Genomic DNA, 23,371 nt, shown 5'->3' with positions numbered 1-23,371 from the left:
GGCCCAAGGTCACCCAGCAGCTGCATGTGGAGGAGCGGAGACACGAACCCGGTTCCCCAGATTACGAGACTACCGCTCTTAACCACTACACCACACTGGCTCTCAGGGTTTGACTTGCAAGCAACCCTTCAGCATGCATGGTGTTACGGAGGATATGGGTATTATTTCCCAGAGCTGATCAAGATTGTGAGTGACAACTATACCTACTGCTGCCTAGCCAAGCTCATTGGAAACTGAAAGGAGTTGAGTGAGGAGAGCCTGGAGGGCTTGGAAGAAGTTGTCATGGACAGTGCCAAGGCTCAGGCTATCCTGGAGGCCTTCCTCCAATGGGGAGCCAGTGTGGTGTAGTGATCAAAGTATCAGGCTAGGATCTTGGAGGACTGTGTTCAAATCTCCACTTGGCCATGAAATTGACTGGATGATCTTGGGCCAGTCACTGCCTCTCAACCTAAGCCACCTCATAGGGTTGTTGAGGGGATTAAATGAGGAGGGGGAAAGCCATGTACGCCGCCTTGTGCCCCTTGAAGAAAAAGGTGGATATAAATGCAATAAAAATGAATGAATGTGGCTCAAGTAATATAGGAAGGAGGGAGGGAGGGAACTACAACTTACCATGGCTGTAATCATGTGCACAAATGGGAGCAAGGCCCATTGAATTCAACAGGACTTGCTGCTGAGTAGACATGCATAGTGTATGCTGCTTTCCCCTAAGATCACAAGTAAAGTGCTTCTGTGTACATGAGGGGTGAAGTATGCTGATCTTTCTTATTGGTAGCAGTCCATAATGGCTCATGAAATGTCATGGTGGGTTTCCCAAAGTTATTGGAGTGGTTTGGGAGGGCCTGCAGTAGAGGAATAACTAAAAAGCACATGTGCACTCTTTGGTTGTTGTAAGATCCATGTCTTATCCATAGTCTGAGGCTATAAAGAATGTGGTTGAATAATCTCACTATGCCAAAATATTCCAAGTTTCCAGTTTTCCAAATGCTTTCTGCTTTTGTTTGTGCCATCAAATCATACTGTTTGATGATGCACAAAAATCTGGGCCAGTTTCTGTTTTATTTGATTGAGAAGATCTCTGTTGGATGAGACCACAGTCCTTTCTAGATTAGCATTTTGTTCTGGCAGTGACCAAGCAGATGCCTTTAGGATGCTGACAGCCAGGATATGAGCACAATAGCACTATCCTGCTTGTGTTCCCCAGTAATTGGTATTCAGAGGCATGAAAATACTGGTATTCAAAAGGAGTACTCCTTCACACATGCAGTCAAGTCCCACAAGATGTAGTGATGGTCACCAACTAGGATAGCTTTAAAAGGGGGTTGATTAGCCAAATGAAAATGGGATAAAACTGTCAATGGCTACTAGGCATGACAGCTATGTACTACTTCCATTGTCAGAGGCAGTATCTGAGAACCTGATGCTGGGGAGTATAAGTGAGAAGAGGATTGTTGCACTCCTATTCTGGTTGCTGGCTTCCCATCGGCATCTGGTTGTCCATTGTGAGAAAAGGATACTGGACTGGGGCCTTTTATTTGATGCAACATGGCTCCTCTTGTACTGACTCTGACACTGGAGGTAATATAGCCTTTGACTGAATGGATTTATATTCTGCCTTTCCTCCAGTGGTGACCAGGAGGCTGAATATGGTTCCCCAGTTTATCTTGAAGTGAATAAATATGAGATATGGAATGCTACTGTATTTAAAGGAATATATAAGAGATGCTCACAGAGGCTGCAATTTCAAAGTCATTTTGGGGCCACATTCCTAAAGCAGTATGTGAAATGCCAAAAATATAGTTGTTGCTAAAATACTTATTTCTCCCATTTTTGGCAGGTCCATAATGATCCAGATTGCAAGTCTTCTCCATATTCCTGTAAACGATCAATTAGCCTATACTTTTCTGGAGATGGGGAAATCAGATTAAGTAGTGAGGTCACCTACAAAGGGATTGGGTAAATTCAATGTATACTCTCATGATCTGTGGTGTTTTTATTTGCCATGTTATTTTGATATTCAGAGATGTAGGCCCCTTCATTGATTTGTAACTATATGCTATCTTTATTCCTACAAATTAGTCATGTTTGTGGGTGAAACAAACTCAGTATTGTTCATATTAATAATACGGTAATTCAATTGGCAAGTCATTTTAAGTTTATTATTTGTAACCCTAAGTCATAAAAAAATAGTGTGCATACATTTCTTCAGAAATGGGGGCATAATCTAAGAGTGATATAAGTGACTGGAAACAAAAATAGCATCATTGATTGATAGCGGAATGCAGTAATTACTATAATTGGAAAGAGATTATTTATTTATTTCCCCATGAGGCATCCTAAAACAATTTGCAATATAATTAAAATATTAAACAGTTAAAAAAACTGCATATATGCAAACAATTACACACACACACACACAAAACAAACAAACACACACACACAAACATTTTAAAACAGCACATACATAAAATCAATTCTGACCCAATATCGATGCCAACTGGGTATTCAAGAGGTCTGCTGAAAGAGGAACATCTTTAGCAGGCACTGAAAAGACCATAGATAAGGTGCCTGTTTGATAGGAAAGGTAAAGGTGAAGGTAAAGGTAAGGTAAAAGACCCTGGACGGATAAGCCCAGTCAAATGTGACTATGGGGTGCGGCGCTCATCTTACTTCATGTGGTCAGTGTGACAAAACCGTTTCCAGCCAGAGTGCATGGAAATGCTGTTTACCTTCCTGCCACAGCAGTACCTATTTATCTACTTGCACTGGTGTGCTTTTGAACTGCTAGGTTGGCAGAAGCTGGGACAGAGCAACTGGCGCTCACCCCATTGTGGGGATTTGAACCGCCGACCTTCCAATAGGCAACCCCAAGAAGCTCAGTGGTTTAGACCACAGTACCACCCGCGTTCCTGCCTGTTTGATATATAATGGGTATAAAGGATGACAATGAGTTTGTTTGTTTATCATGGTATTTGTTTGGCTTCCCAGGATGCAATTACCATATACCATAGGGAACTTGTACATCCAAGCATTAGCTGGATATGTCATTGTTAGACACCAGTATGCATTCTCTCTGGCTTGGGATGGTACCTCTGCTGTTTATATTAAGATGGCTCCTGACTACTTGGGCAGAACTCATGGACTGTGTGGTAACAACAATGCCATTCTGCAAGATGAGCTTGCCACTAGTTATGGTGAGTATTTCATCTAATTTATTAAGATGTTGTTTGTGTTCCTCAGCAGTTACAGGCCTTACTTAGAAAGAGCAAGGCTGCTATAGCCCTCTTTTTGTCTCGTTTGGCTTCCCTAAATGCCATAATTGCTATGACTTCATCCATTGGCTAAAAATACTGAAAGGTGAGAGCAGGTTAGTCCTCATAAGACAAATGGGCAAAATAGTGACTGCACATTTTGCTTCATATCTCAGATTCTACATGGCTTGCTTTTTAAAATGAAAGCTGGGAATTGGGCACATTATGGCCAGTGGGGTGGTGGTGGCACTGCCTATTAAATAGCTTCTGTCCATTAGCAGAAAAGGACCAGAATTTCTTCTTGTGTTGTTTTGAAATGGATTCTTTGTGATTTCTACATATACTTTGCTCTTCAATATTGATGGGCTTCATGTGCATTTTGTGTGCCAATGTCTTTATACCATTTTCCCCCGAGGACAAAATGTAATATTAGAAGTGACCTGGGATGAGCTGTTGATTAGAATTTAGCATTAACAGGAGCAGTCACACTTCCATCTAACTATCTATCTGACAGAGATGCTTTGTATTTCTTTCATAGCTTCCATCTAAACCCGATCAAGAAAAATGTTAATTTCCTGCATTTGTGCACTTTTCCCTAGGAAAACTTACTGAAGACATTGAAGAGTTTGTAGAAAGCTGGAGAGAAAATCCTCCACAGGAGAACATCTTCTCCTGGGATACCTCATTTAACTATGAGCCACCCTGTATGACTCAAAGTCAAACATTTTTACAGGTAGGCACGATAATTAATGTAAGGCAGGTACACTGGCTTGTTCCTGCGATTGAGGGGGCTGGTGCTCCACGACATGCTCACACTCTGTGCACATGCTGTGCAATGTGCTGATGTGTCGCATCAACATTATGTGGCATACATGAGTGATGTGAGTGTGGCATGTGCGCATGGCATGAACACATCACTGCAAAATATTGATGAGGCCCAGCCCCCTCCTTGAAAATTGCAGAGGCCCTCGGCCCCTTCTAAGTGACATCCCTGATGTAAGACATAAACTTGTTGAGACTGAATTCTGAAACTTCTTATTTAAAAAAATGACATAAATGACTTCCTAATTGCAAAAAGAAACCGCTGCCCATCGTTATGGGATTGAGACTCCTAGTTAAATAGCTGTGATGCATTGCTTACATAATAAACATAGTTTTTGGATGGCTCACATGGCTTTATACTGACTGAAATTGACATGACAGCAATTAAGCTAGCTGGGGTATAAATGGAAGATGATTTTAGATTCTATCTGCCTCCTGCTTTCAAGTTCATTTCTGATTTTACTCTCTACCTCAAAATATGTGGAAAATGTTATTTCCTAGAGGAGTGCTTAAGGTTCATAGATTAAGTAGATTTCTTATCACGCTTGAGTTATTTTTAATTCCTCCTTTTATTTCATTCTTTGATATTATTATTCAGAGTTTCCTATTTTAGCATTCAAAGCCTGTAGCCAGCCAGTGGATTCCTGTGTTATCTAGTGCCAGAATTTAATCAGATAATTCTTCCTCACTTGTATTAAAATCTGTGAAAGAGCTTTTGTCTCCATAGACAGCTGTCCATAATGACAAAGAAAAAGTTCATCATAATTTTGGCTACCATATTTCAGTTTCATCAGAAAACTTATCCCATACCAAGTCTGCTTTAGATTTCCTGCGTAGGGATGAGGAAAAAAAATACCACTAGTTTGCTACTGGCCCTGGAGGGGGAAAAATTTATTAGTGTTTATTCAAATAAAATCTGTCAATGTACATACAGTATAGTGCATGTATTATGTAAATGTAATATGAGTATGTTTAAATTACAAATTATACATCTGTGTTGAATCTGATAGACCTCATTTGAAACCTAAAATATAAACAATTCACATGCTAGATAAAATATGAATTCACAATGCTGCCTCTTCAACTAAAACCTGTAGATGGAATGGTACTCCATTCATGGATCATGGCATTCCTGCCTTCCCTATATAACACCCTGCACCTCCCTGGAAATCCACTCTTAAGGACTGGCTAGGCCAGGCACCCGCAAACTCGGCCCTCCAGATGTTTTGGGACTACAACTCCCATCATCTCTAGCTAACTGGACCAGTGGTCAGGGATGATGGGAGTTGTAGTCCCAAAGCATCTGGAGGGCCGAGTTTGGGGGTGCCTGGTAGGCTCTCTGGCACAGAGTGAGATGTGACATAGGAACCTGCAGCATGACATGGAAATAATAAAAAACCCAATCCCTCTTGTGCAAGCCTCCTACCCAGCAACATCTTTGCAGCCTTGCCAATCTTTCTAGGACCATTGCTGTCAGACTTTGGATTCAAAATCAAAGGCTGGATACTTATCAGATGATCTAGTTTCTAGACTATTTTTGGTTTTTTTAAAGCATTTTTTAAGAAAGCTTCTTCCTTCACACTAATTCTTTGTGTGTTTTCAGAGGACGTATGCATTCTGCAGCATTCTGCTCCGGAGCCCCTTCAAAGAGTGCCATGAATTTGTGAGCCCATTTCCTTTCATGGCCAGCTGCACAAATGATCTATGCATGTAAGTGTCTTGGTTTGAGAAGTCCCAAATTAGCAGTCAGTGGCTGGGATTGAGATAGGTCCACTTAAAACACTTCTTGGTATGGATGGGACTGTGCTGATTTTCAGCTTCTAGTTGCAGCACTTCATACTGATGAATGCCATACCAAGCAGTATCTTTAGGAGTATCTTTTTAATGTGCATAAGGTACCATGGGAGCTGTGGGAATAGGGTTCTTGGAATTCTGGCCATTAAGTTTCTGCAAAAATTAAATACATCTCTTTTTTGGGGCCGGCTTCTCTTCTCACAAGGGACGCGGGTGGCGCTGTGGGTAAAACCTCAGCGCCTAGGGCTTGCCGATCGTATGGTCGGCGGTTCGAATCCCCACGGCGGGGTGCGTTCCCGTTGCTCGGTCCCAGCGCCTGCCAACCTAGCAGTTCGAAAGCACCCCCGGGTGCAAGTAGATAAATAGGGACCGCTTACTAGCGGGAAGGTAAACGGCGTTTCCGTGTGCTGCTCTGGCTTGCCAGAGCAGCTTTGTCATGCTGGCCACGTGACCCGGAAGTGTCTGCGGACAGCGCTGGCTCCCGGCCTCTAGAGTGAGATGAGCGCACAACCCTAGAGTTTGTCAAGACTGGCCCGCACGGGCAGGGGTACCTTTACCTTTTATCTCTTCTCACTGTTTTTGATTGTCCTTTGTGGTACCACTTCTAGTTATAATAGAATGAGTGGCAGTAGAGTTAAAGCCAAATATTTATTGATTTAAACATTATATGCATTTTGAATGTTCATCATTGGTATAATTTAGCAGTAAACCATGGCTTAGCGCTATGGAAACAAGCCTCGGCATGACTTGTACTCAAATGCAATCACTGCCTCTACTCTTTGTTTAGCTGCAAGGAAGGGATTGGCAGCTTCCACTTCTGTTTTAGCTTAACAGCAGTTTTATTTGTTGTCCCAGTCCTAAACTGTGGTTAATTAGAACAGTGAAAATAAGGCTGTGTCAATTTTATTTTATTTTTGTGTTAAGGTCAGGAGCTGATAATGCAACTTTGTGTCGAGCATTAACTGAGTATGCAAGGACTTGTGCTCAAGCAGGAAAACCTCTCCACAACTGGCGGGCCCAATTTAAGGAATGTGGTATGCAATGACAAGGTTTTAGAATGTTGTCTTCTGGCAAAATATTATGCATATCGTTTATTCCCCTTTCTGCCGGTTTTCTCATTTTTAAATATAGGTTCATCTGGCCTTGCTTTGGACTTTGTTGGCTGCCTGTTTTGTAATGGGGGCCTGGTAGGAATTTTTCCATCTGGCAAATTGGCAGGGCCATTTGATTTTCAGCTACCACTGTAGCAATTGTCACAACTTTGTAAGGTTAGGCATTGGATCAGCAATCATGGGGAGGGGAGGAGGGGCCATCACCTGCCCCTCCAAGTTCAAGGGTATTCCGTTAAAGAAATCTAGGGATTGGCGTGGGTCTTGTCCGAAACCCCTGCGGAAGGGGCTAGGGCCATACCAGGACCCCACAGTGACACCAGGGGTGAGCACCAGTCAGGACACTCTGGCGGTACGCCCTCTGGTGGTGTTCATCCTTTATGGGATTCCCCGTGATGATGCCAATGCCTAAGCCAATACCACTCACATTCTGTATTCAATAAAGTTGTGGCCTAAATTTTGCCCAATTACTTAAATTAAAATCCTGTGTCACTGTTTCATTTTTGGGGGGTGCTGGGGGGGTCTTGAATCACAACTGAGTATGCAAGGACTTGTGCTCAAGCAGGAAAAGCTCTCCACAACTGGCAGGCACAATTTAAGGAATGTGGTATGCAATGACAAGGTTTTAGAATGCTATCTTCTGGCAAAATATTCTGCATATTGTTTATTCCCCTTTCTGCAGGTTTTCTCATTTTTAAATATTGTACCTTAATTGGTTATTGTATGTAAGTTCAGACTTTAAGACTAACCAGTATATGCTTTTGCATGGAGACCACTTCACTAGATGCTTAAATTAAAATAGCATCAATTTTCCACCCCAGGATGGAGAAGCTTAAATCATTTAACATTTCTTCATTTCTTCTGTTTTTCAGTCATTAAATGTGAGGAGCATCTTGTCTACAATGAATGCATTGACTGCTGCCCAGTTTCATGTCAGCAAAAAACTCACTGTGTTGACAGTGAACTGCCCTGTGTTGATGGATGCTATTGTCCAGATGGTAATGCAGTTTTTGGTGTGGAATTTTGTTAGAAGTTGTGGCCTTTCAGGAGCTTATGGCCTTTCTGCAATCTACAAGACACAGTAATTAAGTCACACTCCAGATATTTGTCAACAAAACCAGATGGGTTCATTCTAGAGGCAATGGGTGGTATTCAACTAACATTTCCTGTCAATACAAGGATTTTCTCTTGTGCAACAGAACTTTCCTCTCTTCTCTTGTTCCCATGCACATTCTCTGCCTTTTCTAAGTCTGCTACAGAGAGTTGGAGGAGCCGCCAGAGCAGATTCTATGAACGAGCTGGATTATAAGGGTTCAGGCGATCCTTGAGGTATCCTGGACCCAAGTTGTTCAGGGCTTTGTAAATCAATGCAAGAATTTTGAACCTGGCTCAGTAGCAGATGGTCAGACAGTGCAGCTGTTTTAACAATGGTGTCACATGTTCTTGACCAGAAGCTCCCCTCAGCAATCTGGCTGCAGCATTCTACACCAGCTGGAGTTTCCAAACCAGACCCAAGTGCAGCCCCACATAGAGCTCATTATAGTAATCCAGCCTTGCTCCAAAACTCCTAATGACAGCACCCAATGACTGCGTATAAATATCAAATAGCACTGGGGACAGACTTATTGGGAGTAAGCCTTACAAAACTTGGTGTGACATTTTAGAAAACAGGCTTAGGCTGAGAGGCTAAGTGATAGCATGCCCTATATTGACTTGATAGTATGTTAGGAAATCAAATGGATTTCTGTGAAAATATTTTTGGTATTGGGCTGCAACTATTATAACTCAAGTTGTTTTTTCTTTATGACAAAAGCAGCTTTTAACTGTTTCATAATACATCTTAACCTTCTGTTTTGCTTTTGTTTTTTATTATACCATTAAACTTTGCAGTATAAGATGCAATGAGGAAACATACACAAGGATTTTAATTATAATTTATCACATCTTCATTTTCTAGCTAGAAGTACTAGGCAGTTTTTTAATGATCCTTTTCAAAGCATATGGCTCTAATTTTGTTGTTATTGTCAAATGTTCATTTTAGGACTTATTTATGAAAACAAATTATGTGTAAGGCCATCAGAATGCCCTTGTGATTATCACGGATCTGTCTACAGAACTGGTGCTGTGGTTCATGAAGAATGCAACAACTGGTTAGTAACATTCCATATATTTGTTCCCTTTAACATAGCACGAATTCCCTAAACAATGTCCAATATATAAGCCTTAGCATATATACCAGTCCTTACTTTTATAAAGCATACACCTTCATAGAAAGGTGCGTTCTCTTTCCTTTTGCCATTTGTAATTTTGTGGAATAATCTTAATTTTAATGGTTTTGCGTACTAAATATGGTGACCAGTTCTTTTGCATGCCTTTGGTGCATGAAGGTTTCAAGCTCCCAGACTCTTCTCCTTATCATACAATCTGTGCTTGAGTTTTTAAATAAGTGCTGACAGGATGGTGAGGAAGATGCTGTACTTGCAGTCAGCTGGTTGTGATAGGCTTGCTGAACCTCACAACGTAGGGAGGATGTTTGCATCATTTCTTTGAGAGATTTACTTAGCTTTTTAGTTTGTGGCTGAGCATTCTGTGACATAGCCTATTCAAAACTTTAACCTAAACACACTTTATGGGTCTGCAATTATGCAACCTTTAAGACCTGTGTCAAACCTTCATTAACATCGAAATGCCCATTCATTTTCCTTAGTGTTCCCCAGGTGTATCTTGCATTCTGAGACTTGTGGCATAATTTCAACCAGAGTGCTGGGCTCTGACCCTACTTCTGCCTTTTCATGGTTTCATGACTTGGTATCAATTGAAGCATTCACTATAAGGTTTCCTTTGCAGTCCTACAACTGTTACTTCCAATTGCCACATAAGGGCTATGCCAACAGCCTTAAAACATCAAATAATTCTTTCTGTTTTCAGTACATGTGCTGGAGGAAAATGGATTTGCACAAACCTTACCTGTCCAGGTATGTCTGTTCTCAGATATTTCATTCAAATATTTTATACTGGGTATATTGCATGTGATCCAAGTGTTAATATTGATGTCTGATTATTTTCCCAATCTTTCCTAGTTATTTACGCGTGGAAAGCAGCATATAAATGCTTAAAAGGATTATCAGCTCCCAGAATGCAAACTGTAATCACTAATTCCTTCAGGCTTTTTGTTCACTATTGCGACTTTAATATCATACATTACTAGCAGCACAGAATATTTTGGTAACATATTGAAACACTTTATCCCCCCCGCCTTTTTTAGCTGAATGTTCAGTCTCAGGAGATATTCACTTCATGACATTTGATGGGCGCAAGTATACTTTTCAAGCCACTTGCCAGTATATTCTGGCAAAAAGCCTCACCTCCGGAAAATTTGCTGTGACTCTCCAAAATGCTCGTTGTGGACAGGTAAGGCTGTAAGAGCAAATGTTTGAGCTGCATCAAGTATGGGTACTTAACTGGCATTATCAAAAAGATTAAACTAAACTTTCAATTTATAAGTTTCCCTTCGGTGAATGGAAGAAACTTTTCATTCACTGAAAGATTCCTCCCATTCATGGAAGGTTACCTTTGGATCCACTTCTAATTTCCTTGGGGAAGGACCATCGCTCAGTGGATGTAGAAGGTCCTAGGTTTGGTCCCTTCAGTTTATGTGTATCTGTGTCATGAGAAATTACTGTGCAGACATTTCTCAAGAACTTAAAAAGCTAACTGTCTCTGAATATCCAGTGGCAAAAGGTGGATAGCAAATAGCACATGTGCTTTCTTATGACTTTATTTTAATAATAATAAAAAATTAATTAATTAATTAATTAATTACTTTATACCCGGCCCATCCGGCTGGGTTTCCCCAGCCACTCTGGGCAGCTCCCAACAGAATATTAAAAACACGGTAAAACATCAAACATTAAAAACTTCCCTAAACAGGGCTGCCTTCAGATGTCTTCTAAAAGTCAGATAGTTGTTTGTTTATTTAACATCTGATGGGAGGGCTTTCCACAGGGCGGGTGCCACTACCAAGAATGCCCTTTGCCTGGTTCCCTGTAACCTCACTTCTCGCAGTGAGGGAATCATCAGAAGGCCCTCAGCACTGGACCTCAGTGTCTGGGCTGAATGATGGGGGTGGAGACTCTCCTTCAGGTATACTGGGCTGAGGCCGCTTAGGGCTTTAAAGGTCAGCACCAACACTTTGAATTGTGCTCAGAAATGTACTGGGAGCCAATGTATGTCTTTCAGGACCGGTGTTGTATGTTCTTGGCGGCCGCTCCCAGTCACCAGTCTAGCTGCTGCACTCTGGATTAGTTGTAGTTTCTGGGTCACCTTCAAAGGTAGCCCCACGTAGAGCTAGTGATTTCCTTTCCTGTCTTATACTGAGACAGAACATCGGCCCACATCTAGATTAGTATTTTCTCTACTTACTGGCTGCATCTCTCCAAGGCTTTGGACTGGGATCTCCCTTTCTGGAGATTGAATCTGTAACTTTTGCATACAAAACACCTTCTCTGCACTGACTCATGGCCCTGTGATGTGAAGGGGGCTCCTGGGTGGGCCTTAACCTCCATTACAGGGTAGACAGCAGGAAGACTGGATGTTACTGAAAATTAAATGCTGGAGCAGTCAGGTTTTGGCTGATCCAGTAAGGTAATTCTCATTATTCTTCGGTGGTTCTATGAAAAGAGCAGACGTAATATATGGGTCCTTAGACTGAAGTCCTTCTTTCAGAGCTGTCATTGGCACGGAATTTTCACCCTTTTTGCCAGTATGTGAGTAATGCCAATTTTTCAAGTGTTTGTATCATTCAGAAAATTGAGGTTAGTTAGTTCAAACAATGAACAAATATATAAAGCTGAAGCCAGTAAGCACAATTTTTATCTGTTCCCCAGAAAGCATGTGTCAAATGCTGGGATTGGTTGGCTAATGGTGCCTGTGGTGTTGTAACAGGAGGTTATGTAAAGAAATAGTCAACAGTACAGTGCTGAAACCTTTTGCCAAGGGAGGTGTAGAATTATTTCACCTGATATATATTTTTTAATTTTTTTGTAAAAAAGAAATGTTTGCTCTTTTTATCTCTATTTATAGGTTCTGAAAATATTGGCTTTTTAGTTTTATCTTGTTTTTTATCTAGTTTATAGTTTTCTATTTAAGTAATGGATAGCCGCTGTAGTGCTCTCCACATGTTGGTGGACTACAATTCCCATCAGTCACAGCTAGCATGGTCAAGGATGATGAGAGTTGTATTCCACCTGGAGGGCACTGTATTAGCTACCCCTGACTTCAGTAAAATGTTTTAATAATATGGTAATATAATATGTTTTCTACGTTCAACTCGTCTTGCAGATGGCAAGTCCAACAAAGGATACACTGTTCATTGTTAAGATCTAGAGTGCCTTAGAAAGGCAGTTTTAGAATGGCATATAATCTCCCAAGCGCCTGCACAGAGTCCATAGCTGTACACATACCATTTTAATAACCTGTTAGTGTCTCTGTGAGGATATACAATAAAGCACTATTTCTTCCAACAAAGCCACTTTGCAAGCATTTTCTTTTCTAAGTTGTTAATCAAACACAGTCTAACGAAAACTTGAAGCGACAAAATCTCAAGGCACAAGGCGTTGACTCACAAGGATTGATTCAGTTAAACTGTGTTTTTAACAACCACAATGCATTGATTTGTGAATAATCTAATAAACTGTAATATCAAATGCTTGGTTTCTAGTTGTCATCTTTGAAAACGGTTGCTTAAAATGTCTTATGTAGAAACACCAAATTATGAGATAAGGAAATGTTGCATTTTTTTATTAGACATTAGCATAAATTACTCTATTTCAGTGTCTTGATTTTTTTTCCTGAGCCTTGGATTTCTGTAGAGTTACTGAGAAATTTTCATTAAAATGCTAGAGCTCTATCGCAATAAAGCAGATTACTATACTGAAAAAGAAAAACACCTCCAGCAACAGCCAGATAACACCTGAACAGGTTTTCGACTCATTGAATCACAAAGAGTACAGTTACTTAGAGCCTCAGGTTTGGTGACAAAAGCAATCATCATGCAGCAAGTGAGTTTGGAATGATGTAAAATTTAGCTTTAAACACTTTTTGAAAGAGGATCAGTCAAGTGATCAGCATAGCTTAGCCTTATCTGAGTCTCAAATGACAGTATCACTAGGTTTTGTGGTTAGTTATGATGAGAAGGATATTTTAATATAGGAATTTCTATTAAGTGTCTGGTGATGAGTGAGGTACAGTTCATGAGAAGGCAGCTGCTGATAGTTAGCGGAGTCAATGTTATGAAAGAAACAATTCACTGGATCAGAGAATTATTGCCAGGATTTTAGAGCCTATTTTAGACAATATGCATATGCGCACACAGATATATGTAGCCAATATATACTCCCACATTCATCTACTGCTCTTAACATTTAAGGGCTTGATTGGACATCTTGAAAATGTCTCTGTGAGGATATACAATATATAAGGATTTGATTACAATATATAAGGATTTGATTGGACATCTTGAAAATGGCATAGGAAGCTGCCGTATGTGGCCAGACAATTGGTCCACCTAGTTCCAGTACTGTCTGACTTACCTGACTGGCTGTACAGGGTCTCAGGCAGAAGTCTTTCTCTCACTTGCTACCTGGCCATTTTTTAACAGTAGCTGCCAAGAATTAACCATGGGATCTTCTGTGTACAGTCATACCTCGGGTTTCAATTGCTGTGGGTTGCGTGTTTTCGGGTTGTGGACGCGCCAAACCCGGAAGTACTGGAACGGGTTACTTCTGGGTTTCGGCGCTCACGCATGCACACTAAATTGCACTTTGTGGATGCGCAGAAGTGCCGAATCGCATCATGCGTGTGTGCAGACGCGGCGCTGCGGGCTGCAAACACTGTTTCACGGATCACATTTGCAACCCAAGGTTCCACTGTACAAGATATGTGCTTTACCTTTCAGATATGGGCATTTCTACCTTATCTAGGGTATATATCTCAGCTCATGTCTATCTGAGTCTTGAAACTTGCTTTGCCACTATAGAAGTTGGAAGCAGTATGCTTCTGAATACTAGTTACTGGAAACCACAGGAGGGGAGAGTGTTCTGGTGCTCATGAGCTGCCTGCGGGTCTCCCATGGGATCTGGTTGGCCACTGTGAGAACAGGATGCTCTGCTAGATGGCCACTGGCCTGATCCAGCAGGCTCTTCTTATCTTCTTAAATTATAAATATCATCTTACTGGGTGTTCTCATTTTCATAGCACTGCATTTTGTGGTATGTAAAATCTCCAAGCAAATTATTAACTGATTTTTGTGTACCAGTGACTTTCCCAGGAGATACTTTCCTGCTCTACACCTGTCAAATTCTACCAAAAGGCAAATAGGTCTTAATCCCAAGCTTATTTTGCAATGTTGCTCTTCAATTTATTTGTAGAATCAAGATGGAGCATGTATCCAGTCAGTCAGTCTTATTCTCAATCAAGATTCCAAGAGGCAAGTGACTCTGACCCATTCAGGAGATGTTTTGGTATATGATCAGTACAAAGTAAATCTGCCTTATATTGATGGTAAGTAAAATAAATAACACTTAGCCACAGTGAAAATGCTATGATTTAAATTATGTCTACATATCATGCCCTAATTCCATCATGTCAATCATTCTGGTTTTATTTCTTCTCCTATAGCTTCACTTAGCCCTCTGTTTCCTTCCTCTAATATCTACATCATCTCATGGTACCCCTGGAACCAGATGTTAGTTGTATATTCACTCCCTTTCATCTCACCATGTAGATCAGATGTGGTCCTCCAGATGCTGCTGAACTAAAACTCCTATCATCCATGGCCATTGGCCATGCTTGCTGGCCTGATGGGGTTACAGTCCATCCACATCTGGAAGGCCAAAGGTTTCCCACACTTGATATAGATAGATGAACTAAGTGATATACATAAAGGAAGCCTTTTTACTGATGGACAAGCTATCTTCAGCCTCAATCAGCTTGAGCAACAAATTATTTTTAGGAGGCTTCAATGAACAACAAATCATCCAAAGCAATTATTTTAGCTTGATTCTTTCCAGATCTTATCTTGCTGTTGGTTCCATCATTGAGTTGTTTAACAGTCAACTCTTCATCAGCACCCCTTCTGCTACCCACAAGGATACATTGTGGTGTTGAAAAGTGCTCATAGTATCTAGACTTCCTTGAGAACCTCCTGTCACCACTTGTCACCTGGGTAGGCTTGCAAAGGGGGGTGGTGATGAGGGCTCATGGCATGCGTAAAATAGAGTACATTCTGATCTCCGCAAAACAATTTTATTTGGGTTAAATTCAAGTAGAGATTAGGAGGTTAATTTGCAACTAACATTAAACACATTGTGAAGAATAAAAGCAACTCCTGATCTCTTGATAATATTGTAGATGACTATTAATACATTTTTTCTGCAATGTTTATCTACTAGACGCTTTTGAAATACGGAAACTTTCCTCTGTATTTTTGCAAATAAAGTCATATATTGGATTACAAATACTGTATGACTGGAAGGGCTTGAGGCTCTATCTCAAAGCTGATGCTCAATGGAAAGATGATACCATAGGACTTTGTGGGACTTTCAACGGAAATATGCAAGATGATTTTTTGTATGTATCATTAACATTTTTTAAAAATACTTCTATCTTCATGAATATTGATTCCCCCCAAACAGTATAGAAAAACATAGTAGCTCTTTATTAGAATAAAATATAAAATTTGATTAGCAAACCTAGTATTAATTAAATAATAATAACATTGAAGAAATTCAACCCAGAAGAGAGATCTTGTAATAATATATCTTGTTACTTTCAAGGGTCTGATTCTTGGGAGCAAGAACGCTCTGCTTAAATGTCCTTTCAAATGATTTTAATACACAAATATTTAATTTAATAAGAATTTTCCTATAGAGAAGTACAAAATATAGAATGCATAAGAGGAAGACTTACCCTAGTGTGTTTTAATTTGTTGGAAGCAGCCCAGAGTGGCTGGGGTAACCCAGTCAGATGGGCAGGATATAAATAAAATAAATAAAATAAAATAAACCACAATGAATCCAGTACATAGTCTCTTGAAATTAATGAGACAACACCATGATTTTGAATTACTGTTTGTACTTGCTGTTTGAAGTATATCCTTTTTGTGACATTGTTTTTTTTGTTTTTTTTTAAATGGGGGAAAGATCTCCAGTAGGAGTGCCAGAAAGTACACCACAGCTTTTTGGAAATTCCTGGAAAACGTCATCTGCCTGTGGTCTTGAGCATGATTATTCACCAGTGGATCCATGTGATATTCATCTACAATCAGGTAAGTGTGATGATATTATATACAGATATTGATGATGGGTTTGGAAGCATTATAAGAAGCTGTTGCAAAAGAGGAATTGTGAGCAACATCATGGGAGGAATGTTTCTAGTACCAAAATGAAACTTTCAAGCTGCCTTGTAGTTTCTGCTATTGCCAGCAGCAAAATGTTGTTGCATTTATAGGGTCATATTCAATTAACTTTTACTCAGTGGTGATCCATTGAAATTTCTGACCCTGAATAACCCATTGTATTGAATTTTTTTTGGTGTGTATGTTAGTACATTTGCTACAATAATGTTGTTTTATTATTCTGGTTATGAAATTGATTTTGATATTGTTGACTTTGAGATGTATTGCTGTTCTCTTTGTTGTAAGCCACTTTGAGCATGATGTTGTGTGTGTGTGTCGAAAGGAGTGTGGAAAGGCATTCTTATTAGTATTCCTAATTAAGCATATCTGTGTTTTAAGTCATTTTAGCCAGCTGGTTATATTTCATTTGAGTTTTCATCGCTCAGTTGTGCAGCTGACAAAAAATGCATTTCATGCTTCATTATTGTCAAGGATTGTGTAGAAGAAGTAATATAAAACAATGATAATATATGTAATCAATGTCATGACCCTGACTGAGCTTTATTTACTGAAAATATAGTAATAAAATTTATATCTGATGAACTGAAGAGAAATATTAATAGCGATTGCTATTTGGAAAATTCCCATAAAAATGACTCTAGTCAGTTGTAGAGTTCTGTAACTGGCTGTGGCTTATCTATGGCTGAATCAGATAAGCTGTAAAAAGTAATGTTTGTTCCACAGAAGAAAGCCTTTGCTATTAAATTTGGAGATGCTAACATGGTTATTTTATTATCATTTACTTTAACAGCCACTTATGCAACAGAAGCTTGCGGCATCATTACAAAAGAACTCTTTGCCCCATGCTTCTCCTACCTGAGTCCTCTCCCCTATTTTGAACAGTGCAGAAGAGATGCCTGTAAATGTGGGCAGATCTGCATGTGCTCCGCTCTGTCCCATTATGCCCACCTGTGCCACAGATATGGAGTGGTGATAGACTTTCGGAGTTACGTCCCAGAATGTGGTAAGTTATTGTTCAGCATGTAATTAATTTAATGGCTGTCTGACATCTTGTGTACATTTCAAGACTAATCTAAATTTGATAAATCATTTGCTGGATATCCAAATTGAATGCACATGGTTAGGTTGAAATAACCGTGCGCTACAGTAGATCATAGTGGTGCATAACTAGATGAGAAACATGGTAATGAAGAAAGCCCAAACTGTGAAGCTGGGTTGGGAACCAAGCACTGCATTCTCCTGTGAACAATATTCTGGGGCACACATGCAGGTCCACAGGCAAAAAATGGGCAGAGCAATGAATATGACTCTTACTGTTTTACAGTATGCTACATTCCAGCCATGCAAAAACCAGTTGTTTCTACACCCTCCTCAACAACTTGTTTCATCCAGGCAAGCAAGGGGCATGATCACAGCTAAATCACACATTCAAGCTAGGTAAAAGCACATAGATATGGTACAAAGCAGAACCAGGGATACGGTTGTACAGTCTAGTATATAAATTATAGTATGCTATAAAAAAGATCTCTAAAAAGATCCTGTACAAGTCTTGCACAAATGGAAGAACTTCTCTGTATTTGGGGTGATTTTGTCATGCAGTCAGTGGTGGAGCTTCATGCTCCGGCACCGGGGGGGGGGGGGGAGAGCAGGCGGGGGTGTGGCGCCAAGTGTGGGAGGGGCGGTAGCCGCGATGGTGCCCCACTGGGATCACGCTGCCGGGGGCGGTGCACTCCTCCCGCACCCTTCTTCCTCCGCCAGTGCATGCAGTGATCTTCTGCTAGGGTGGAAACAGCCGTTCCATTTTTGGATGATTTGTTCCACTAATAGTGGAAGGGTACCTTTGGTCCAAGCCATTCCTATTTAAATATATTAAGGAAAATTTCTGTTTGGTTCCCTCCTCCAAACTAAGCTCACTTTGCCCCGTTTATTTTTTATTGTTCTTGTTTAACTAACACAGTTATAGTTAGCCATGTAAGCGGGATCCAATGTGATTTGCAAGTCTAGTTTACAGTACTTGGTGGCTGTGTAAAGTAACCTAAGGGGGGTCTTAGTGGGGGGAAAAATCAGGCCTACACTAAATATTGGATAAAAAATAAATAATTAAATTTCTTTGTGTAGTAAAAGTGTAAACACTTCACAGCCAGCAATACACGAGGATATGATTTAGGGCTAACTAAACTTGGGCTTAGGTTGTAGTTCTGTGCACATTTTCCAGAGAGTGAGTCCCCTAAACACAATGAGACTTATTTCCAAGTAAGCATGCAAGAAACCATCCCAGTGTGTGGGATGAAATGTGTTACAGGCCTTTGAGAGTGGATTGCCTTTTATGCGTTTGGCTTGTAATATGAGAAGTCTGTTTCATTTGCTTAGCTCTTTCATGTGAAGATACAAAGGAGTACAGTACCTGTGTATCTACTTGTGGCAGATCCTGCCAAGCTTTCTCTGTGCCAGAGACGTGCAGTGATGATTGTGTTGAAGGCTGCACCTGTCCTCTTGGAATGTATCTGAACATCAAAACTGACAGATGTGTGCAACAGTAGGTATAATTTGTAGTGCTGACACCAACCACTTTGTAAAAGTATATTTTCAGATTTAAGGGACTAGCTGAGAAATTGGTTTAACTTTCAGACATAAAATGAACTGCAGAACTAAAGAGGCATGCTCCATTTAGCCAGCAGTGGGAATACAGGGTTCGTTGATGCTTATATGAGATGGTTGTAAACTCGGGGTGGCCAAACTTTTCTGTCAGTTTTGCCTCAAAGTATGAGAGAGTGCACTGGAATGGCCCCTCCAAGACTGTCTGCTTTTGCTTCACGTTTACCAAGTGAAGAAACAGGCAACAGTGCTGAGCAAGATATGTATATATAGGAAACCCACACACAATTCTGTGATAGAGCTAAGCATTCCTGGACCTGGGAATGGATGAGCAGATTAAGTCCATTTTTGTCTCATGCTCCAAAGAGCCTGTTGTGCCATGTTTCCATGTGGATTTTTTAGTGCTCAGAGTTTACTGAAGATTACCAAATTTGCATCATCCTGCAGTTCCATTATATTGAGAATATGTGAGGTAATTTATTGAGGTTTCTGATTGTCACAGCCCTATTCATTTTGTTTTCCTTAGAAAATATATTTTGTGACCAGCATGGATTACTGCTGAAGGGGAAACAGTACATAAATGCTTGTCCATAGGCTCTGCCATTTGTTATTTGTTATTGGCTGTGGATAGTACAGTGATAGAAATGCATTCCAATATACAGTGTTTGACAAGAATACTTGTTAATATGTTAATAACTATTTTTAAAGTGAATGCATCTTTATAACAGGGGGAGTCTGTGTTGTTTCCATGGAAACAAATTTTCTGTTTTCCCCCCCTTTATAGAAATGAATGTCCCTGCTATTTTCAGGGTATTGACTATTCACCTGGAGAAAACATAATCACATCTTTGGGAAAATGGTAAGGGCAGTTTATAATGTTCTGTGGGTTTTGCCAAGTATACCATCTGGCAGAATTTTATGCTGATGTGTTTAGCAGACACTGGGTTTGCCCCATCCCTTCTGACTTTGGAACAGAGATCAGCCACAGGGAGAGAGCATTGGTGTTGCTTAAAAAGATGGCACTGTCCCTTTCCACTGCATTCTTCCCTTCTGCTCCTGCAGCTGGCCTGCCTCACAGTCTGTATGGGCCTTCACTAGCTATGCTTTTGGAGGGCTAAGAATGAATTTTTAAGATGGCTTCCCTTGTGGCCCCATCTTTTTTCATCTGCTCAATACTGTATGTATTGAAGTCTGAAATGTTAATTTGATTTGTGACTTGGGTCACATCCACACCATAGATTTAAAGCACCTTTAATAATCAATTCCGTGTGCTGCTCTGGTTCGCCAGAAGCGGCTTAGTCCTGCTGGCCACATGACCTGGAAGCTGTACGCCGGCTCCCTCGGCCAATAAAGCGAGATGAGTGCCACAACCCCAGAGTCGGCCACGACTGGACCTAATGGTCAGGGGTACCTTTACCTTTTAATACTCAATTTAAAGCACATAGCCTCCCCCAACAAATCCTGGGAAATCTGGTGCAAGAGTTTCTTAAAAGGGAAATCAGAGGGAAAGCACCATGTATGTACAGTACTGGCACCATTCTTTTCTTTGAAGAACTCTGACCAGATTCCTTAAGTTTATACAAAAAGATTCTGATGGTCCTGACTTCTTGTATTTTTGTTTCAGCCACTGCAGAGATGGAATGATGAACTGTGAGGAAAACAGCATTGGTATGTAACATAAAGATGTTATTTTACCCAGAATTCCCTCGTAGAGTCCTAGCCATGCCAAAATTAGAGCTCCCTGTTATACCCATCAAAAATTGGCAGGACTTTTCTAAGGGGAGGGCTGAGCCAGACCGGGACCCAATGGATCTCAAACTGAACTCAGTGCTATTCAGGCTGGCACAGCGCTTTGTCTACCTTTGCTTTCTTTCCTGTGAGTGATGGAGCTGTGGATGCTGGCTATTGGCTCAGCCTCTCTGTCATGACTTGCCACTTCTCGACTGTGGTTTGGATTATCTTGCTCATTTTTAGTGTGCCATTTTGGTTTGTTCCCCAGTAACTGGTAGTCAGAGGTATACTGACTCTAAACCTTGAGGTTCTACACAGCAGTTAGGATTAGTGGTCCCTGATAGATTTCTCCTCCATGTATTTGTCTAAACCGCTTTTAAAATTATATGAACTACTGGCCTGCCCACTACCACAACCCATAACAGCAAATTCCATAAATTAATGATGAAATGTGTGAGGAAGTAGTTTTAGTTGTCCATCGTGAGTCATGACTCTCCTCCAGTCAGTTTCGTCAGATGGCCTGGAGTTCTTAGTGTGATGAGAGAGGGACAAAAACTCTCTAAAGAAGTAGATGTGTAGGACTGAAGACCAAATGTATAAATACAAAATGGAGGAATCTGGCTAGGCTTTAGCTTTAAAGAGGGTGCCTTGGGTTTTATGGTAAAGAGCAAACTAAATATGATGTATGTGTGTCTTCTATTGTTGTAGTTCATGACTGTCCAGATGACCAGATCTATGTAAACTGCAGTAATCCACAAACTATGGAGCTTGGCCGGGAGAGAACATGTGAAAACCAACTGCTAAACCTCACTATATCGGCACATCTTCCTTGTTTTTCAGGATGCATGTGTCCTCAGGGGTAAGTAAAGACAAACACAGGTTCAATTTTATCCTACTAGTATAAAACCTATGGCCACTTCAGCACCTAGTGTACATTTGGTAGTATGGCCTTCTGCCTTTTAAGAAGTCAAAGACATTTGATGACTATGGCTAGCTCAAGTTATTTTGGCAGCAGAGGCAAGGGGATGCTTCACCCTCCTCCCATCTTGTCATATGCTGGACATCAAAAAGCAAGCATCATGCAATGAAGCAGTGTTAAGAAGCCTCCATTGATTAAACAACCTCCAGTCCATTCTTATTCCTGTGGAGTTGTGCAGCTTTGTTATCTTTTCCATGGGGCGTTTGTACCCATTGTAGAACTCACTTAATATCTTCAGGAATGAATCTGGTGCCCTCTGGATGTTTGGGACTACAACTCCCAACAGTTCCTCCCAAACAGGAACGGTTTTAACTATGGAATCAGTTGCACATCTTTATTAAGAAGGCATCATGGTTTAGGTTTGGAGGGCACCAGTTTGGTTAAGGCTGGTATAGAGACATCCAGACTGGGTATCTTTTCCACAGAGGGTCCGTTTTATTAAAAGCAGTATCTCTGTATGAAGAATTTGGGTGGGATTCACCTAACCAACCTTGTCAGCAGAAGCCCCGCTCAAGGACTTCCACTTATGCAGTGGGGTTTCCCATTCCCTCATGTGTGTCTGCCTCCCAAATTGTCTCTGACCAGTTTGGGAGAACCCCGAAAACAGCATGCAGGGGGAGAAAAACGGGGGTTGTTCCATTTGGCAAGCTGAAATGCTTGTGCAGATGGAGCAACTGGAAGTGTGTGTGTGTGTGTGTGTGTGTGTGTGTGTGTGTGTGTGTCTTCCATCTGAGCTATGTATTACAGTGTCACTATACAGCTTTTGCCAGTAGGTCAAGATGCGCCTTTTTATCCAGGTATTGGGAGGGATAGGGTGAGATATTTACTGATGCCGCCACCTCTGCTGCTTTTACTATGAATGCATGCATTTCATCTTTTTATATAACCTGTCAGGGTCTTTGGGTGAAGAGCAGGTAACAAATCTAACAGATCAATCAAAATTTCCAGGGTGCCTTACTAAGTTCTTAAAATTGTCTCTCAGATGTCCTGAGAAATTACATTTCCAGGATTCTTGGTACTTGGATGACTGCCGTTCCAGATGCCAGCCATAGTGTAATGAAGATATTGTCAGTTAAAAGAGGGAATGAAAAGAGGCATTTGCAGTGATGGGAAGTGATGGCACTGGGGAAATCTCCAGTAGAGCTTGTGTTCAGCTCAAAAGAAGCTGAATACACCTAGGTTCACAATTATGGACCTCTCTCCTCCAGTTCTGAACTTTGGCACTGTCCATGGTATTTTTGCAAGAATAATGTTGCAAGAATAATGAAAATAAGGTTCTCGGAATATTCTGCTTGCTTTTTTCTCATCTCAAAAGAAAAAATATTTCTCATTGTAAAACAGGTGGCATACCAGATCAAATAACTTATAAGAAGCTTAAATGAATTCCTGAAAGGTTTGTTTTAAAAAAGAAAAGAAAAATCATCACTTTCTAATTTATACAAGAAAATAATGATTTTAATGGAGCCCAAGAATGTTTCTTATCAATAGCCAGAGAGAATTATGCTAGCCTAACCCCACTTAATTGGGAATAAGTCCTATTGAATTCAGTAGACCTTATTTCTAAATAGACATGATTAGGATTGTGCAGTTAATGAAGTTAACATAGACAGAATGTAATAACATAGACAGAATGTAATAACACAGACAGAATGTAATTTCTTTTAACCACCTTTTG

The 23,371-nt window shown here is 40.6% G+C and overlaps 2 protein-coding genes across 3 annotated transcripts in view; one reads left to right on the top strand and one right to left on the bottom strand.

Moving 5' to 3' along the window:
- Window positions 1–23,371, top strand: part of OTOG (otogelin) — a 102,620-nt gene that overhangs the window by 9,972 nt on the left and 69,277 nt on the right. Inside the window, exons 7-23 of the mRNA XM_083589137.1 lie at window positions 1,838–1,956; window positions 2,989–3,194; window positions 3,851–3,984; window positions 5,677–5,783; window positions 6,792–6,901; window positions 7,849–7,974; window positions 9,018–9,126; window positions 9,905–9,951; window positions 10,242–10,387; window positions 14,404–14,536; window positions 15,427–15,604; window positions 16,177–16,301; window positions 17,182–17,394; window positions 18,762–18,927; window positions 19,771–19,845; window positions 20,611–20,654; window positions 21,426–21,576. Coding sequence (XP_083445263.1) covers window positions 1,838–1,956; window positions 2,989–3,194; window positions 3,851–3,984; window positions 5,677–5,783; window positions 6,792–6,901; window positions 7,849–7,974; window positions 9,018–9,126; window positions 9,905–9,951; window positions 10,242–10,387; window positions 14,404–14,536; window positions 15,427–15,604; window positions 16,177–16,301; window positions 17,182–17,394; window positions 18,762–18,927; window positions 19,771–19,845; window positions 20,611–20,654; window positions 21,426–21,576 — 2,189 coding nt within the window. The remainder of the gene's footprint in view (window positions 1–1,837; window positions 1,957–2,988; window positions 3,195–3,850; window positions 3,985–5,676; window positions 5,784–6,791; window positions 6,902–7,848; window positions 7,975–9,017; window positions 9,127–9,904; window positions 9,952–10,241; window positions 10,388–14,403; window positions 14,537–15,426; window positions 15,605–16,176; window positions 16,302–17,181; window positions 17,395–18,761; window positions 18,928–19,770; window positions 19,846–20,610; window positions 20,655–21,425; window positions 21,577–23,371) is intronic.
- The window catches only part of USH1C (USH1 protein network component harmonin), a 108,023-nt gene that overhangs the window by 68,953 nt on the left and 15,699 nt on the right, over window positions 1–23,371 (bottom strand). The gene's annotated exons all lie outside the window — the stretch shown is intronic.

This window comes from Podarcis filfolensis, assembly GCF_964270895.1.
Source record: "Podarcis filfolensis genome assembly, chromosome: 1".
Taxonomy (NCBI): domain Eukaryota; kingdom Metazoa; phylum Chordata; class Lepidosauria; order Squamata; family Lacertidae; genus Podarcis; species Podarcis filfolensis.
Note: the sequence above shows the minus strand (reverse complement) of the source record. Positions and strands in the feature narration are given on the sequence as shown.